The 15,148-nt window shown below is 58.6% G+C and overlaps 1 protein-coding gene across 1 annotated transcript in view; it reads left to right on the top strand.

Annotated features, from left to right (window-relative positions):
• The first annotated feature begins 3,838 nt into the window (after window positions 1–3,838).
• SORCS2 (sortilin related VPS10 domain containing receptor 2) overlaps window positions 3,839–15,148 on the top strand; it is a 433,845-nt gene continuing 422,535 nt past the window's right edge. The window contains exon 1 of the mRNA XM_025887404.2: window positions 3,839–4,312. Within this exon, the coding sequence (XP_025743189.1) occupies window positions 3,839–4,312 (474 nt within the window). The remainder of the gene's footprint in view (window positions 4,313–15,148) is intronic.

Here is a 15,148-nt window from a genome sequence, read left to right as displayed (position 1 = left end):
CCCCGCAGAGAACCACCGAGTCCGGGCAGTGCTGGTGGGGCGATTGCAGAAGCAGAGAGGGGACGAGTTCTCCCGTAGGACACCCAGCTGGCACATGGGGACGTGTCCCTTTGAATCCTTCGGATAAATTACTGAACCCCAGTGTGCCTTCACCTTCATCTTCAAAATGGGGAAAACAGTGCCCAGTCTGTGTGTAGATGCTATATATAGGTACTAGATGGATGTGAGGGTCAATGAGGTCTTCCTTCTAGAACAAGCCATGGCCCAGAGTAGGCTCAAGTCCTAATCCCATTTTTACTGCTTCCTGAAGGATCAGTTGAAGGGTGTCCCCTCTGAGCAGCCTTCCTCCCTCAGCCCCAGACGGGGGCTCCCTCTGCCATAGGGAGCCAAGCAGTTCTCTCTGAGCACCTGCCTCCCCGACGGCACTGCCTACCGTGCGTCTCCCCCGTCCCACTGTGGGCTCCCCACGAGCAGGGGAGGCGTGATGGGGTCTGGAGCCCAGTGCCCCACGTGGAGCCTGGAACGAGGAGGCAGCGAGGGAGGTGGCTGGGGCTGCTTTCCCCATCTTAGGATGTTCCTGTTGTGAATAATCAGAGGTTACAACCCCGGAGCGTGTTTGATATTACCCCATGCACCCGGAGCACGGATGCCGGACCCAAGCATCCGCGTACCCGGGCCCTCCGCCAGTGCTCACTGCCACGCCGCCCCGGGGGAAGCACAGATGCTGCCCCTGTGGTCTCCCCAGGCTTCTTTCCAGCGGGATGCCTGACTGCCACCTGCTCTCCTTACTTCCTGCTCGCAAGTCGCCTGAGTCCCTGACTTGGTCGCTAGTGAGCGTGAGCGCAGGGGCCCAGCAGGTGCTGGGAGTGGGCTTCCCTCAGTCCTCCCCAAGTCCCTCGCTGCCTGCCCAGGCCCAGCCACCAAGGCCTCTCTCGAGCTGGACAGGAGCCTCCTAAGTGGCGTCCTGCACTGGTCCTCGCCCGGGCTGGAGAGATGGCTCTGAAATGTCGCTGGTCTCACTCCCCTGCTTAAACCCTCCAGCGACTGTGCCCCAGTCTGTGAATACAAATCAGGCCCGCTGCCCGCCTTCCCTGAGCGGCTGCACCGTCTTGGGGGGGGGATGGTGGCTCTCATGCTCCAACCCCCACTGGGACAGCTCTTCCCACTCCTCGACCCCTTCCACTAGCTCAGTTACCCGGCCCCTTAGTGACCCCCTCACCTCCATGTGGTGACTACCTTATTTTCTCCGGGGTCCTCACTCCTGTCTGAAATGAGCTTTCCTCAGGACCTGTCTGCACGAGGACAGAGCTCCTCACCCACCCGGGGAACTCTGTCTCCTTCATCACTGTGTCCCTGCGTCCCGCAATGTTCAGGAGCTGAGTGACCTCGGGGAGTCACCACGTCTCTGAGCTTTGGATTCAGAGAAGGGATGAATCAGTCCTGCTCTTTTGCAAGCCCTGCAGCCTTATCAGGGCAGACAGAGGCAGCCTGCCGACTGTTCTGGAAAAAGCACAGGTGAGGCATCCGCCCCTCCACCCGCATTCCAGGTCTGGACCCTCCCCCACTCCGTCATGGACCTTCACCAAGTCACCAATAACGTGGGCCTCAGTTTGAGCCTGGGGTGGTGGTGGTGATGTGCCCGTGGTGGAGAGGCTCCGTCTGAGGCTCCGAGGGGCAGCGTGCCTGTGAGCCCAGCCCCCAGACCACAGGTAACGTGGGGCCGTGGGAAGGATGCCACCGTGGGGCCAGAAAACCTGGGCTGAAATCTGGTCTCTGACCTGCTCTGGCCTGGGGAACTCAGGCAGTCTGTTTCCTCAACTGTGGAAAGGGGGCCATCGCATGCACCCCACAGCCTGGTCGTGAGAATTACGTACAGTAACCTGCAACGTCACCCCCTGCCCTTGAGAGTAGGCCCCTGGGACAGTGTCCAGCCCAGAGTAGGTGCTCAGTCACTTGTCACGGTCAATTTTTCTTGAGGACAATGCTTAGGGGCTCCCTTTTATTAAGACAAGTGAACAGACCTGGAGAGAGCTCAGAGCCTATGCGGCTGCATTACTTTACAGCTTGGGAGGGGAGGTGGAGCCTGGGGTGTTGGGAAGGCCCGTTGGGGCACTGGGTCGAAGCTGGGTTGCGTCTTTTCTGAGTGCTGGCCCTGCCTTCCCCGCCAGCCACGATCTGCTGTATGCTTTACTTGGAAGCTCCTTCCTGGGCCCCTGTTTGCCCGGCTCCCCGGCCCGCCTCCCTCAGCCCTGCACTGACCGGGGCCTGCTCCTCTCTGCTCCCTGTGCCAGAGCACAGGTTCCCACAGCTGATGGCCCCTGCTTCCCTTCCCGACCCTGGGCCTGAGCTGGAGGTTTTGTCTGACAGGTTGGGAATTTACACCACCGAGGGGGAGGGCCAGGGCACATTCTGGGGGAGGAGACTTCTTAGACATCTGGCCACCCCCACACCCCCGCATCCCACCCCCAAGCCTGGGCACAGACAGCAGGGGCCCCAGGGATGCTATCTGTCATGGAATATGACTTCCGGTTGAGCCTGGGGGGTAGGGTGAGCCAGCAAGCAGAAGACAGGGTGCTGGGTGCCTCTCCTCTTGGGGGTCAGAGGGAACCCCCCACACTCTCTACCCTTCCCAAATGTTTGAGGCTTTGCTCCTTTGCCCCATTTGGCTTTCTCTCTCTCTCTCTCTCTTTGGAGCGAATATACCCAGCTGGGAGGCAGGTATGACAGAGACCCTGGGCCTGCGGATTTTTACCTAATGCAGAGGCCTCTGGGGGAAGGATGGAGGCAGGCTGCCCCTGACCCCCCCCCCCCACCTGCCAGGCCAGCTGAGGATGCAAAGCTGGCCTGGCCTCAGTGAAGCGCCCCCTCCTGTCTCCCATTTTCCCTCAGGCCAATGCGGAGCACATGGTGGGAGCTCAACAAAGTTCTATTGAAATCTACCTAAAGTAGCCCATGACCTTGGGCAGGGACTTCCTGGGCTCTGAGGCTCAGTTTCCTCGGCTCTGGCTCTCTGCTGTGGCCTGTCAGGCTGTGTGTGCCCTGGATGGGACCTTGCCCCCACACCCCTCTAAATGCTTCTGCACCCAGGTGCCTGTCCTCACGTTCAAAGGCTGCCAGGTTGGTGGCCTCTGGGGTTGGAAACTACACTTGCACAGCCTAGGGCACAGGCGTGGCTGCCCACGAGTGGGTTGTGCTGGGGGCAGCCTCAGGGCCTTTGCAGTGCCTAGAGAGTCCCCTAGGTGCTGTCTACACTGTCAGCTCTTCGGAGGCCCGTGCACCTCCCCACTTCCCCTCTGTCCTTGTTCTGGCTCTCTGGAGTTATTTTGTCCGTAAAGGTGTTCGCAGGGCTGCGGTCTGTCTCCCTGGTCAGGCTGTCGGCTCCAGGGCCTGGCGCCTGGCTGTCGTTCACCCCTGTGCCCCCAGTGCCTGGAACTGTGCCTGGCCCCGAGTAGGTGCTCAGTGAGTACAGGAAGAAAGGGAGGGCGGAAGGGAAGAGGGCCGAGGGGAGGGCGGGCGCAGGGGAGGAACGAGGAAGGGAGCAAAGGGCTCTGCGGCTCGGCTCGGGGCTCCTCGGGACCTCTGCCCAGGCCCTGAGCCGGGAAGGCGCTCGCTCGGCGGGCGCGGGGCCGGCCGGCAGGTGGCGGTGCGCCCTTGGCTGCGCGGGCGGCGGCGGCGGCGGCGGAGCGGCGAGTCCCCTCCTCCCGCCGGCTCCCTCCCCTCGCCGGCTCCTTTCTCTGCGCTCTCGCTCGCGCTCCCCAGCGCCCTCCCGCTCGCCCGGCCGCGGTCTCCCTCGCCCGCGCCGCCCCGCCGCCGGCCCCGCCGCCGCCCCTCGGCGACCATGGCGCACCGGGGGCCCCCGCTCGCCCCGAAGGGCCCCGGCCCCGCCGCCCGAGCCCCGAGCCCCGGGGCGCCGCCGCCGCCGCGCTCGCCGCGCTCGCGGCCGCTCCTGCTGCTGCTGCTGCTGCTGGCCGCCTGCGGGGTGGCGGGGCGCTCCCCCGAGCCCGGGCGCCTGGGTCCCCGCGCACTGCTGACCCGGGCGCCACCGAGCACGCCCGCGGGGCGCGCGCTGCCTGGCGGCGGCGAGGACACACAGGCGCACGGCGCGGAGCCCGGCGCCCCGGGTCTCGGTCCCGCTCCGGGTCCCGGCGGGGACGGCGCCCACGCCGCGGGCCGGGGACGCCGGACGCGGGCGGCGCCCGTGGCCGGAGCGGCTTCGCGGGCGCAGGTCTCGCTCATCAGCACGTCGTTCGTGCTCAAGGGGGACGCGACGCACAACCAGGCGATGGTGCACTGGACGGGCGAGAACAGCAGCGTAAGTGACCTCCGCGCGCCCCCCGCGGCCCCTGCTCCGGACACCTCGAGCCCCCACTTCCGGACCGCCCCGCGGTCACCCCGGGCGCTCTCGGCGACTTGGGGACGCGAGTCACCTCGGCGGCGCCCCTACTGGACTCTGGCCACCGGTTTCTTGGGGAGAGGTCCCTAGATATGTGAGCACCCTGCCTCACTGGGTTCTGGGACCCCGAGTTACCTCGGAGGCGCCCCCGCTGGCCTCCAGATCCCAGGTTACGGAGTGGGGGTGTCTCCCGAGGCTTCGGGACCCTGGTCACCAGGGGTGCCTCCAGGTCCTTTAGGATCACCCCAACTCGGTGTTGCGCCCCGACCGCACTCAGACTCCACCCGGTCTGCTCAGCGTTGTGTTCTGGGATTTTGGCTGCGGGACCCTCTCCACCCAGGTCCACCCGGGACCTCGCTAGTGGTCTACCCTGGAGCTCGATCCACGGGCTCCAGGAATTCCCCGGTCAGCTCGGCGCCGGATTCTGGGACCCCCCCCCCCGCCTCCGGATTCCCCTAGTGCCACCCGGGGCTGCACCCGGAAGCGCAGGGATCTGCGTACCCACGGAGGTGGGCGCCGCGCTCTCGACCCGCGGCCGCAAACTCCCGGCCCTCCCTTCACCTTCCCCGCCGCTCTGGAAGTTGGACTCCCCCACCCCCGCCACATCTGTTAGGGTCCTGGGCGCCTCCTTCCTCCAGCGCTGCGCTGTGGTTTCTATCCCTCCGGATACCGGCCCATCCTTTTTTTTTTTTCCCCCCCCCGTGGTGCGCCCGGATGGGGGTGTGTGTGTATGGGGATGCCCTCAGATTCTTCCCTGGGGAGCTGCCTCAGCCTCGTTTTTCCCCTGGGCAGATGACCAGTGGTCACGCATGGGTCCCCTTCCAGCAGCCCTAGTGGGTCACGTCCAGTTTTGGAAGAGTGCAGAGAGGTGGCAGCTGTTGGGGGGGGGGAACTGTTGTGTGGGGAGTAGAGATGGGACCCTCCGCTTACTCCCTTCCATCATTGTTCACTCGGGTCTCCCCAGTGGCTGACCCCCCAGCTCTTCTCCTGGACAAAGTTCTGAGGAGGCAGCAGGGGGCCAGGATTCCTGCACGCTTTGGGAGTGGAGGGGTGGGGTCTTTGCGCTTCCCTAGCCAGGAAAGGGCTGTAACACGGGCTGGGGGCACTTCCCCCCCCCCCCCCCCCCCGCTCTCTGTCTAGCCCTGCTGGGCTAATGGGGATGGGGGTGGGGCGGATTCTGCTGGAGAAGGGAGGGCTGTGGGGACCAATATGTTGGACCACTCTGTCGCTCCTCCTGCGGAATCCAGGGGCAGCGCATCCAGGGGGCAGCACTGGGCGCACTTGATTGGTCCAGAGCCCAGAGCCCTGCCAGTCCCCCTCCTTAGCCAGCTGGGGCCTGCACCGGCGCAGACACCAAGTCCCTGGTCTTTGGTCATTTCTGCCGCCTCCAGGCCCACTAGAAGCCTTGGGGGAGGGTGGGGGGCCGTTGAGTTGATTCTCTGGAGGCCAGCAGGGGGCGCTCAGGGAGCCAGGTGGAGTGGGGGTGGGGGAAGGTGCCTGACCGAAGGTAGCAGGCACCCCGTCCCTAGAAGAGCCCTCGGAGCCCGTCCCCATCTGCGTGGTGAGAGAGGGGTCGGACCCTAGATGAACGGCTGGGCCCGGCCCTTCATCACTCCCCATGCTGGTGAACATACCCTGTCCCCTGTGCTGTAAGCTCGGACTTAGGGACTGAAAGGTAACCCGGAAACCAACAGCTGGAGGAACACGCAGGCATTTAAGGTCATCCCGTGGAGCCGGACTGTCTCAACCAAGTCCCCCACCCCACCGGCTGAGGTGGTTGAATCAGCTGCTGATCCAGTCCCTTGTCATTTTCCCTCCATGGGGTGGGGGAGGTGGGGGTGGCAGAAGGGAGAGAGGGGCGGTCAGGGGTGGGACCAGCACCTTCAGGACTCACTGGCTCCCAGCACCCACCCCAGCATGAGCACAGAGCCAGAGGACTGTGCACCTTCCTTGGGGGGATTGAGGAGGGGGCTCAGGCCAGCGGGGCTGGAGCTCGGGGGTGGGGGTGGGGAGCAACAGGGGAGCCTCCCTGGCTTTGCTCCCTGGGGACGCTGGCTCCGATGAGTGACCGCTTTGTAACTAGGAGGACTGTATGCTGGCTGTTGGCAGGTGAATGCCTGGAGAGGGGTCTTGGGAGGGGAGGGGATCTGGCTTCTCTTTGGTGGGGGGTGGTGGTGGCAAGAGATCCAGAACAAGAGGGGAGATTTAAAGGCTGCATCTCTCCTCTGGCCCCCAGCCAAGGGGAGGGCAGGGATAGCATGTGCAAAGCAGGGCCCAGCCTGGCGCCTAGCACACACTTAGGAGGCGGAAGCCAGAAGTACCTTATTACCACCAGTGAGTGTTGTTGTCGGCGAGGTAAAGAGAAGGCAAGCAGCATCGAAATGTTGACCCAGCCTCTGGAATGGGATGTTGAGGCAGACCGAGTTCTCTCTGGAACAAAGCAGATCATCTTCTGGCCTGGGGAGTAGGTGGTGCCTAGCTCGGGGGGTGGGGGGGAGGGAAAGTGGAACCGAGCGCTAAATGAAAATGTGTTTCTAATTGTCACTTGCTCCACACACAGGTGCGTGTCTGGTGCAGGCATGGCATTGTTTTCTGGGCACGCAAAGCTCTTAGAGGTGGGCTTTGCTCCCTCTGTTCTCAACGGGCGGCCACGGGGCCAAAGATACTAGCCAGCATTCTGCACTTGGTTTCGCCTGCGCTTGAAGCCACCATCTTTTAAGGCTACAACAGGGAAGAAACTAACTCGAGGCCAGTTTGCGGAGCGGAGTCTTTCACAAATTTTATTTCGCTTCGTTTGTTCAGGTAGGGTGACCCCAGAAACTGCTTTGCAGATGTGGTCCGCTGGAGCAGAGGAAGAGTTTGCTTTCAAAATTAAAAAAAGCATTCACTGAGAGGGATAGACTTTCTGAAATAGTATTTTTGAGCATCTGCAAGGAGTCACAGGATTGCAAGAGACAAGCCCTTGTCCCTGAGCACTGGGAACATGTGCGCATTTTCCTTCCCACGGCCTGATTTCTTCCTGCTCCCGTGGAGTTAGGGATGCAGACTTGCCTGGGAGTTCAAATACTGCCTTTCTGTCTGTTGAACTGTAGAAACAAATTGTTATGTGTGAAATTCATGTTTCATCGAAACCATTGGGCATCGCTTTGAGGGATCCAGGATGGGCTTTGCCCAGAGGCTCCAGGTTTCACTTCTCTTGAGCTGCCCTCAAAGGCACAGGTGTGATTTGAAGGTGGAAATCATGTGCTTGTTTTGCTTATTCTAAGTATAGCTCACCTGTGTGCCTTCCCTCACGGCACTTGAACTTCAACTTTGGCGCATTCACGTCACTTGAACGTGAGCTTGCTGCGACCAGACCTAGTTGGTTCAGCGTTGCCAGGGCTCTCAGTAGAGGAGCTCTTCTCCCTGTCCCCTTCCACCCCCGTTCTCACCCCCCCCCCATTTTCCACATTTGCTCTGTGCCGTTGTGCCTACAAGGATTGGGGATGTCCAGAGGAGTTGTATACAAAGGTAATTTTGAGCTGGTTATCCATGTTCTCCGCTCCGGGGTCTTGAGGAACCTGATAGTTGTGTGTATTTTAGACCCAGGGAGCCAGGGCTCCAAATCGAGGGTATGGATTGGGTCACGACAACTTGCCAGATGTCAAGTTCCCGGAGGGCAGGTGCGTTAGTGAGCTCAGGTTTTCGTATCAGAGCAGCCCAGACCGGGGCGGCTTCAACGACAGAAGTGTATTTCCTCCCAGGTCTGGCGGCTGGGAGTCTGAGGTCCAGGCGTGGCCGGTTGGTTCCCTCTGAGGCCTCTCCTCTTGGCACGTAGATGGCCGCCTTCTCCCCGTGCCCTCGCGTGGTTGTCCCTCTGTGCGTGTCTGTGTCCTGATCTCCTCTTCTTCTGAGGACCCCCGTCAGACTGGATCAGGCCCACCTGACTGGCCTCATGTGAACTTAATTTGAACCGCTTTAAAGACCCTATCTCCAAACTACAGTCACAGTCAGAGGGACTGGGGGTTAAGATTTTTTGGAAGGGGGCACAGTTCAGCTCATAGGGGCAGGGAAGGGGTCTCTGTTACCTTTTCATGCCCTGTGCATAATGGCGGTGGATCTCAGGGTGGTCCAGTGGGAGAGAAGGGAGGGACACCGAAGCTCAGGGACAAGGGGCGAGTGCCATCTTCCCTGGTGGGGAAATCAGAGGAGGTTGCATGGAGGAGGTGGTACCAGAGTGAGCCTAAGGAATGAATAGGAGAAGCGCACGGGAGATGGAGAAGAACACCGAGCAGGGAGGAACAGCTTGGGCAAGCTCTGGGAAGTGGGGATTTAAAGGTGTGTACATGTTGTATAAAGAGACCGTGAATGCACTGTGCATGGAGGCGGATCAGAGGGAAGAAGTTTGGGAAAAATAGGTCGAAGTCAGCTCCTCACAGAACCTAACATGAGGCTGGAGAGCCCAGGGTGGCAGCACGAGGCAGTGGTTTGGTTTGGTTTTGTTTTGTTCGAAGGTTAAAAGCTTTTATTTAGAGAGGCTGAAGTGACTGTGTGCTAATTGGAACAGCTAAGTTGTGCAAGAAATGACTTGAAAATTCCCTTTTGATACCCCTGAAGAGCTGGATTCCCTTGTATGTGCTCTTTCTTTCTGCAGACTTCCGACCTCAGGTGGAGCCGAGCAGAAATAGGGCTTCGGCTTCCTGCCATCGCTGCTGGGCTCTGGACCCCTGAGTTCGTAAACAAGGAGGTTACTGGGGATGGTGCCCAGGGGAGGTCGAAGCCGTGGGTGACCCCAGTTCCTGCCACACGGTCCCCTCTGCGCCGGTCTTCTCACCTCTCAGGCGACCGCGTGCTTTCCTGTGTATCACAGTGAGCTGGTGGGATTCATCACAGATGTGGTGGTGGCAAAGGACACGTGAGCCTTGGAGCCAGCTGGCCTGGGGTACCCCCGGCCTCATCCTTCCTGGCTGGGAGATCATGGGCAAACTGACCAAACTAAACTGGGCCTTGCTCTCTCGGAGCTGGGCTGTGCAGGCTCGCGGGCTTGCTTTGCACGTTTGGGAGGTGATCCATGTCGTGCTCCGACAAGGGCCTGGCCCACAGCGAGCGCACGGGAAGTTGGGGTCCCTTCTGAGCCTCCGCAAGCACCCGGGGGGTGGCGTGCCGACAGGGCTGGTGAGGGGCCTCGAAGGGGAGGCTTCTGGACAGAGGCTCAGAGGGGAGGCTGCTGTGAGACAGGCCTGGGCCACACCCTGGAGGGGCAGTGGGAGGGAATGGCACGTGGGAAAGCTTTCCAGGTGAGGACGGATGGGCCATGGCGGCCCCCGCTCTGCAGGCCTCTCTCTTTCCCAGGGCCGTGCTGGCTTCACGGCTCCTGGCCGGCCTCCAGCATACAGAGACCATAAAGGCCTTCTCATAAAGCACTGCAGGTTCTTGAATGAACAGGTCCAAATCTGGTGACAAAGCTGACTTGCAGCCCGTGTCTGATGCTGCGGTTTCTTGGAGGCGAGTTTGGTAGCTCCAGGGTGCAGGGTCTTACGTTCAAGCCTGCTGAACGTTCCGGGTGATATTTTGGAATTCTCAGGCCACCACAGTGCAGGCTTCCTGGCAGTTTGCGGGTGGGGGCTGGACTGGAGAGAGAAGTCTGGCCCACGGGAGGCTGAGCTGTGGCTGAGCGGCCTGTAGATGGTGGGCAGATGAAGTGCCCACCCTTTACCAAGGGTGACCAGTGGCCACCTAGGGAGAGGCAGAGGCAGACGGAGGTCAAGGGATGCAGTGACCAGGGCTGAGCACCTGTCACATTTGCTTTCCAGACGAGAGCCGTGCAGGCCCCTCAGGGACCGTGGGCCTGGTGGCTGGACCCAAAACAGTGATAGAGTGAGGGAAGCCTGTGTTAGGACAGGCGACAGTAAATGGAGGTGTGCACGTGGTGTGCAGAGTCTAGGGAAGTGCCATACTTGGGGAGACGCCCGCCCTTTGCCCAGGGTGACCCAGGGTGACCCAGGGTCTTCTGCAATTCTCCCTGCAATGCTCTCATGGGGAGAGACCCCACAAGTTTGAGAGCCCCAAGGGAAAGAAGCTTCACGTTAGCTCTTACATCAGCTGCTTTCTCTGGAGGGTTAGGTTCTGGGGATACAGTGATGAACAAGATCAAACACGGCCCCTGTCCTGGTGAGATGTTTGGTCTGGACAAGCATTCATCGTAGAGCATCCCAGTGCCGTGAGAACCTGCCCTGGGGAGGTCAGGGAGGACTTCCTGGAGGAGGTGGTCATGAAGCGGCTCTAGAGGACCAGTGGAGTCCGTGTCACCTGGGCTGAGGAGCAGATTGGGGTGGAGAGTATGAAGGCCCAAGGAGAGGCATGGGGCCCTGGAAAGCCTAGACACACTAGGACAGAGAAAGGGCGCCCATCCGTCAAGAAGCCGGGCTTGAAGGCAGAGAAACGGCCCTATTAATGAAGTTCCTGAACACGTTGCACGAATCTACTTTTACTTTAATAAAGTGGCTATTTAATTTGTGGTTGCATGAGAGTTCCTGAGAGTATTTTAAAGAGGTCATAAATTAACTCCATCCTTCTGCACACCCCTTCAGAGCGGAATGTGGCCCAGCGCATAGGCCTTCCGGAGGGTTGCCGTTGTTTTTAATTTTTATCTTATTATTATATGTCAGAGGCAGGCTCAGGCCCCGGAGCGGGGAGTACGGGGTTGGAGACGTCGGAAAGTACCCTGGGATGATGCTGAGCACTCCTGTGCCTTTTTCGGTCCAGCGAGACACTGGGGCGGAGCTTATGCATTGCCTTTTATTTGGGGGCATCTTGTTTCTCGATTCAGCCTCCAAAGATGGAGTTATTTATAGATTCTTACAAATGGCCTATTTCACCTCACCCCTCCTAAAGCCCAGCGTTCGTGTGGGTGCTTCGTGGAGCAGGGATGCCGACGAGCCGAGACGTGGGGCTGCTGCCGCCATCCCTGGCCACCGTCCCCAGGTTTGGAAGCCCCGGGAGCAGGGAAACCTGACTCTCGAGGCCGGAACCACCCAGGCCTCCAGCCATAGCAGTTTAGAGGGTTGAAGGCAAGCGTGCTGATCTGTTCACGGCCTGTTTTTGCTGTGGGAATCCCGTGAAAGCCTCGTGCTGAGCGGGAGCTTGGATTCTGTGCACAGAAGAAATGCCATATAAACATGAACGTGCCCAGGGCTGGCGTCCCCTTAAGCACGACCTGCCAGCTTGTATGCTGAGACTTCCTAAATCCACGGCCCTCCCAGGCCAGCAGGTCAGCAGGAAGTGGACAGTGGGGACTGGGGATGCCCTGTGCTCACCGGTCCCCGGCAGGTTGCCACAGGTGCACGCGGGCCCTGACCTGCCCCGGCTTCTGTGGGAGATGGAGGCTTGTTTTCAGCCTCACAGGGAGCCGGCGGTTGGCACATGCCCACTGAGGGCAGCAGCAACATCTTTTTAACCTACGCCCTGTGGCTTGGGGACCTTTCACACAACGTGTCTTGTGCTTATCATCTTTATCCCGATTCAGTTCCGTTTGTCGGCTTAAAAAATTAATAGGGATCCTTGAACATGAGCTCTCACAGGAGGACTGAAGGAAAAATTAAACCTCGGATGTTCTTTGGAGGTAGAAAAATCCTCCTCATTTTGCATTTCTGTAGCAGTCAGTTGCCATGTTTGCACAGAACATTACAATCTTTTAATTAGTTTCTTCTCACACCACCTTGAAGGTCTTAAAATAACACCGCTCTTCTTCCTCAGTAATTTTCTTGCAAAAGCAGATAATTTCCTTGCCGCGCGGAGCTCGCCTTGACTTCAACAGGGCTCATCCCTTGCACGGCACAATTTCCCGATGCTCAGAGATAAATTCAGTTCAAATCGAAGTAAGAAAAGAGCTAGGCCGAGTGTGGCTGCTTCTCTTCAGATCAATTTTAATTCAGAAGGGGTTCTTTATGAGGTCTCTGTGGCGTGCATACTTCTGAAGCGTCAGAAGTAGAGATAGCATCCCGCAGGCCCCAGCCGGCATGTCTTGGCTGGGATCAGCTGTAAGCTTCTGCGTCTGATGTAACTTTATCTAATAAAAACAATTCCTTGTCATTTACATAGTGCGCCTGATGAGTAATAATGAAGTGAATAATCTCGGTCCCCACCGATGGGCCCATTGCTGCGCCAGGCACCTCACCTGCTGTCCCTCCGTTAGTCCCGCAGAGTTGACACTATTATCCTATCCACTTTACGGACAAGAAAAGTCAGGTTCACGGCAGCACGGGGCTTGCCCAAAGCCACACAGCTAGTAAGGGTCTGAGTCGAGATTTGAATTCTTTTCCTCCTAAGCCCAAGTGTTTTTTTATTTTAGGGCAAGAAATTATATTTTCTTTTTTCTTTATCATTATTTTGTAATTGTGGCAAATACAAGTAACAAAAATTTTATGTCTAACATCGTTACTGCCGTTAGATGTCCGGTTCAGGGATGTTAAGTGCATTTGCACCACTGGGCAGTCACCAGCACCCTCTGTCTCCAGAACTCACTCATTTTCTCAAGTGGAAACCCTGTCCCCAGGAAACACTAACTACCCGTGTCCCCTGCCCCCGGCCCCTGGCGCCCACCTGCTGTTCTGCTTTCTCTCTCTGTGAATTTGACTCCTCCGGGGGACCTCACATAAGTGGAAACATACATATGTGTCTTTTTGTGACTGGCTTATTTTGTGAGCATGATATCCTCAAGGTTCATCCCTGTGGTAGCAGGTGTCGGAATGCTGAATTTTTAAGGCTGAATAATAGTCTGTTGTCTGGATGGACCATATCTCCATCCATCCATCCATCCATCCATCCATCCATCCATCCATCCATCCACGGGCCCTGGGGCTGTTCCTGCCTTCCGGCCGTTGTGAATCATGCTGCTGTGAGCACAAGTGTGCAGATACCTGTTGAAGTCCCTGCGTCCACTTCTTCTGGGTGTGTACCCGGAAACAGGACTGCTGAGTCACGTGGGAATCCCGTGTTGGTTTTTTGGTAGAGCCTGAGGTCTTAACTACAGCAGAAATTGCTCTTGTGTCTGCCTTGAGTTTTGCCGGCCTGCCCATTAGTTGCATGATTGCGATCCCCAAAGAAGCCCACTGCCCCGGGTTTTTGGACGAGAAATGTCGACAGTGTTAGAAGCGATCCCGCGTCTAGAGACTGTGCGTGGGAGTGGCTTTTGTTTCTGCTTTCTTCCAGTAATCCTGGATTCTGCCAGCATGACCCAAGGTGGGGGCGGGGGCTGTTGCTCAGAGCCCGGGAAGACCAGCTCTGTCTGCGTTGCAAAGTCAGAAGGAGGCTGGTTGGTCTGCTGCCTGGCCAGGGAGCGGGAGGAGGAAGCTGTCCGGGGAGATGTGGTCCCAGAGCTGCCGCCTTTCTGAAGGTTGGTGGTGTGCATTTCAAGTTCAAGCTCGTTTCACTTCCTCCCTGTGTTTAGGAGCTTTTCCCTATTGACTACCTCATTGACCAGTGAAATAATTCAATTTTCCCTCTGTAAAAATAAAGCACTCAATAAAAAATCTCATGTTTTTCTCATTTTATTCCTATCAGTACCGCTTAACCCCATCCAAGTTCATTTTCTGATTTATCCTTGGACCATTGGATGGGGCTTCTGGGGGCTTGATTCCTGCAGTAGCTCTTCCTCCGTGATTTGAGGGGGCTGCTGTGTGCCTTGCTCGGTGTCAGGCACTGTGGCCTGCCCCCTGATGACACTGAGGGGCTTCCTGGCTCCGGCGACCTGGCACGGGGGGTCTTAGCTCTCTCTGTGCTGTGGGCTCCCCCACCTCAAGTCTGGAGAAGCCCATGGAACTTTGTCAGGATGTCGTTTTTATAATGAGCATAAAATTAAATCTACAGGATCCAAAGGAAACCAGTTCTATGGCAATGTAGTTAGCGAAATACTGAAATGAATTTCTTTACCAACACAGCAAAAGGAGCCAGCAGAAAGCAGAGATTTGTTTGCGTGTAGAAAGAGCAGTGATGTGACGTAGGCCATGGCCCGTGGAAAGAGAGGGGACAGACAGACCCCCTGGGAATGGTTTTCTCTTCCCCACCACCCCCACAGCCCAGCCCTGCTCCCTGGGTACCTTGTCCCCCAGGCTCCAGCCCCTCCTTGGCCTCTCAGGCCCCGGAGCCTCCGGGCTCGGGGAGAGTGGGGGCTTTTGTCGGCTTGTTCTCTGCTGTCCCCCAGTGCCTGGCGCCTAGTAGATGCTCAGTAAGCATTTGAGTAGGACAGGAGGGACCACTGGTCCCGAAGGGTGCCAGAGCCCAGAGGCCCAGCCCACTGGCCTGCCCACTGTGGGTGTGGGAAAGATCAGAGCAGGGCCTTGCTGTTGGTCACACGGCCCTGCCAGACACGGCTCCCTGTCCACCTGCCTGCTCTCTGAAGCACTAACTTCTCCCCACCCCGAGCAGAGAGGGTCATGTTGGCTTCCCAGAGAGATGGAGAGATCTGTTTTCTGCCTGAGACGAGGCCAAGAGGAGAGCCGTCCAGAAGCTTCTGACTCATGGCAGTGGCTGTGGCCAGGCCCCGGTGCCGCCCCGCCTCCTGCCTTTGCCCTTTGCCCTTTGGCCAGGAGCCAGACACCTGCTCCAGAATTAGGGGCTTTAAATAGCGCCCCTGGTTCCAGCCTCATTTCATGCACAAGGGACAAAACGCCCAGGAGATGGCTGTGCCCAGCTTTTGGGCCAAGACAAATGACTGGGTAGGCTGGGGTGCTGCCTCTGGTGGAGCTGTCCCAGGACACGGCTCGTGGAGCGGCAGGA

Source organism: Callorhinus ursinus, unplaced genomic scaffold (genome assembly GCF_003265705.2).
Source record: "Callorhinus ursinus isolate GAN/ISIS: 27379988/994484 unplaced genomic scaffold, GSC_fseal_2.0 scaffold4, whole genome shotgun sequence".
In the NCBI taxonomy this organism is placed as follows: domain Eukaryota; kingdom Metazoa; phylum Chordata; class Mammalia; order Carnivora; family Otariidae; genus Callorhinus; species Callorhinus ursinus.
Note: the sequence above shows the minus strand (reverse complement) of the source record. Positions and strands in the feature narration are given on the sequence as shown.